The 3,549-nt window shown below is 37.2% G+C and overlaps 1 protein-coding gene across 1 annotated transcript; it reads left to right on the top strand.

Moving 5' to 3' along the window:
• The first annotated feature begins 2,635 nt into the window (after window positions 1-2,635).
• Window positions 2,636-3,133, top strand: LOC115981091 (proline-rich receptor-like protein kinase PERK10). The gene has a single exon (XM_031103278.1). The coding sequence runs from the start codon at window positions 2,636-2,638 to the stop codon at window positions 3,131-3,133; it is 498 nt and encodes a 165-aa protein (XP_030959138.1).
• The last annotated feature ends 416 nt before the right edge of the window (window positions 3,134-3,549 follow it).

Genomic DNA, 3,549 nt, shown 5'->3' with positions numbered 1-3,549 from the left:
TAGAAATGCTCTGCTTTGTGCTCAAGTTTGGTGTCACTTTAGAGTTGTTTTTCAAGCTTTGGTTCTTAGCTATGAACTTGAGAATTATAGATAGTTAGTTATAGAAGTTGTTATGAGTTTGTTAGATTAGAATCTGTTAGAAGACTCTAGTTTTATCTATTCAAATGTATATAAGTAGAGTGCCTTGTAATGTATGAGTCAAGCTTGCATAATAAAAAATATCTTAATTCAGAAATCTCTCTCTCTCTCTCTCACTAACTACATTCCATGGAAGCACCAGTTAATTACAATATTGGAAGCCTACTCTTTGATGGAGCATATTGATGGTACTGCTTCAAAGACTCCTCCTTTTGTTCTTGAGTTTGTAGGAAATTCAACTTTAGTTGTGAATTATGAGTTTTAGACTTGGAAGATCAAGGAAAAAGCCTTGCTTTCCTTGATAAACTCTACTCTAACACCTCAAGTCTTCTCACTTGTTGTTGGAATACTTTAGAGCAGAGGTTCACCTCTACTTTAACAGCTAATATCTTGTACCTAAAGCTTGAACTTCAAAATCTCAAGAAAGGCAATGATTCTATAAACAGTCTCGCACAAAATCAAAGTTGCTAGAGACAAACTCTTTGCTGTGGGAGTCATAGTTGATAATGAAGAATTATTGTGTATTGTGCTTAAAGGACTCACTAGAGAATATGCACATTTCTATTCTACAATTTGAACTAGGAGTGATCCTATCTCTATGAGCAACTTGCTATCATGCTCCAAAGTAAGGAGCAAGCAATAACTGATCACTCAGATCTAGTCCATCACTTTCTTGCTATGTTTGCCTCTAATAGTAAACTTAAAAGAAGCTCTTCGAATTAGTCTCAAAGTCATGGTTTTGGTAGAGGAAGGGGTAGAAACAACTCTAATGGTGGAAGAGGAGGAGGTAGATGCAATAATAATGGTGGTCAGCCTTTTACTCCTCAAGCATCTCAGAATTACTCTCCTTAGAGTTATCAGAATCACAATCCCACTAAGAATTTCAAAGCTGATCGTCCATCATGCTAGATTTGTAGAAAATTAGGACATCAAGCTTTAGTTTGTTATCATAGAATGGATTTTGCTTACCAAGGCAAAAATCCACCTACTAAGCCTGCTGCCATGGCTAGTGCCTCCAATGCAACTATTACCAACAATCAGGACCCTTGGTTAGCTAATTCAGGCACTTCTGATCATCTTACAGCCAATCTTAACAACCTTTCACTCCAAACATAGTATAAAGGACCTGAACAAGTAACTGTGGGAAGTGGTCAGACTCTACCAATCAATCACATAGGTTATGCTACTCAACATACCAAATATCACAACTTCATGCTAAAAAATGTCCTTCATGTTCCTAGAATTGCTATGAATTTACTTTCTGTTCATAAATTCTGTCTTCATAACAATTGTTCTTGTCATTTTGATGCCAATGAACTTAAAATCTAGGATATTCCTATGGGGAGACTCCTCTACAAGGGCTTGAGTGAAAATGAAGTCTATCCTATCTACTCAAACTATTTCCTCAAGTCACATTTTGTAAATTCTACATCATTATCACAGCCATTGTCATCCCAATCTACACAATTTCATCAACCACCTTCTGTCTTTTATGTAAATAGTGCTACTAAGTGGATGTTGTGGCATCATAGGTTAGGACACTCTAGTAACAAAGTGCTTAGTGCGGCACTATCTTCTATTGGTGTATCTTGTACTTTTAACAATAGTGATTCTATCACTCATTGTAAACATTGCTTGAATGGAAAGATGCATCAACTTCCTTTTCCTAAATCTGATTTTCAAGCTTCTAAACCTCTTGAATTGATTCATTCTAATGTATAGGGTCCAGCACCTATAACATTAGTTAATGATTTTCAATATTATGTCATTTTTGTTTATGAATACTCAAAATTCACTTGGCTTTATTTGTTAAAGTTCAAATTAGATGTCTTTGATATTTTTTAAGCACTTTAAAGCCACTGTTGAAAATCAACGTGATACAAAAATCAAGATTTTAAGAATTGATAGAGGTGGTGAGTTCACCTCTAATGCTTTCAAAAATTTCTACCTATCTCATGATCTTATTCATTAATTCACTTGCCCACATACACCTCAGCAAAATGGAGTAGCTGAGAGGAAGCATAGGCACTTGGTTGAGTGTACACTCACTATGCTTTCTCACTCTAAGCTACCCACATCATACTGGTCTTATGCTATTTCTACAGCTATCCACATTGTCAATAGGCTTCCTACACCTAATCCTCAAAATTTGACTCATTGGGAACTCTTTTTTCACTCCACACCTAACATTACTCATCTCAGGACCTTTGGTTGTACTTGCTTTCCTTTACTCAAGCCTTACAACAATCACAAACTACAACCACATACAACTTCCTACATTTTTCTTGGATATCCTACATACACAAAAGGATACATTTGCTTAGATCCAATTACCTCTCGAATTTATATCTCCAGACATGTTTTATTTAATGAAATTGAGTTTCTTTCTCCTCTATCGTTATCTTTTGGTTCTATCCTTGCTAAGCCTGGTCCAACATAGTCTTCTCATCCTATAATCCTTCAATTTTCTAAGTCCTCCCCTACTCCTTTAGACCCTATGTCTACTCCTTCATTAGCACTGCCTAGTCCTCAGTCAGACCCTATTCCTAATCCCTTACTTGTACTGCCTATTCTTGCACCTAGTCCTCAGTCAGACCTTATTCCTGCTTCATCACCTACACTGCCTAGTCCTATCTCTAGTACTCAGTCTGATTCCTTATTTGATACATCTCTATCACACTCTCAACCTAGTCCCATCAATGTCTCCAATCTAGCAGCTCCTACTCCACCTTTACCTGACCTGCCTACCACAATCCCACATGTGCCTTCTGTTGTTCAGGTTCCTTCAACTGTTAATTCACATCCTATGATGACAAGGTCTAAATATGGCATTTACAAGCCAAAGGCACTACTTGCTAAGACCAATTCAGACAAGCTTGCTAAGCCAAACAAGCTTGCTAAGCTAGCTAAGTCCACATCTATTCCTAAGCCTGATTACACCCTTACAGGAACCTCCTTCCTTCAAGGTTGCAATTCAATATCTACAATGGTGTAAGGATATGGATGAGGAATTTGCTACTCTCTAGAGGCAGGGGACTTGGTCTTTAGTTCCATATTCTCCTACTCATAATGTTGTTGGTTGCAAATGGGTGTTTAAACTTAAGCACAATAGTGATAGCAGTATTAGTAGGTACAAGGCCAGGTTAGTTGCAAAGGGGTTTTATCAATAAATATAGAGTTGATTTTATGGAAACTTTCAGTCCAGTCATCAAGCCTCCTACAGTTAGGATGATACTTTCTCTTGCTATTCAGTTTGACTGGCCTTTAAGGCAGTTAGATGTGTGTAATGCTTTTCTTCATGCATTTCTCAGGGAGGAGGTCTATATGGTTCAACCTCTTGGATATGTTGATCCCTTTAAACCCAATCATGTTTGTAGACTTTGGAAGTCCCTTTATGGCCTAAAATAGGCT

The sequence above is a fragment of the Quercus lobata genome, chromosome 3, assembly GCF_001633185.2.
Source record: "Quercus lobata isolate SW786 chromosome 3, ValleyOak3.0 Primary Assembly, whole genome shotgun sequence".
In the NCBI taxonomy this organism is placed as follows: Eukaryota; Viridiplantae; Streptophyta; class Magnoliopsida; order Fagales; family Fagaceae; genus Quercus; species Quercus lobata.
Note: the sequence above shows the minus strand (reverse complement) of the source record. Positions and strands in the feature narration are given on the sequence as shown.

What these genes read in the sequence shown, in the direction of transcription:
- LOC115981091 (XM_031103278.1), top strand. Translation starts at nt 2,636, where the DNA reads ATGTCTACTCCTTCATTAGCACTGCCTAGTCCTCAGTCAGACCCTATT.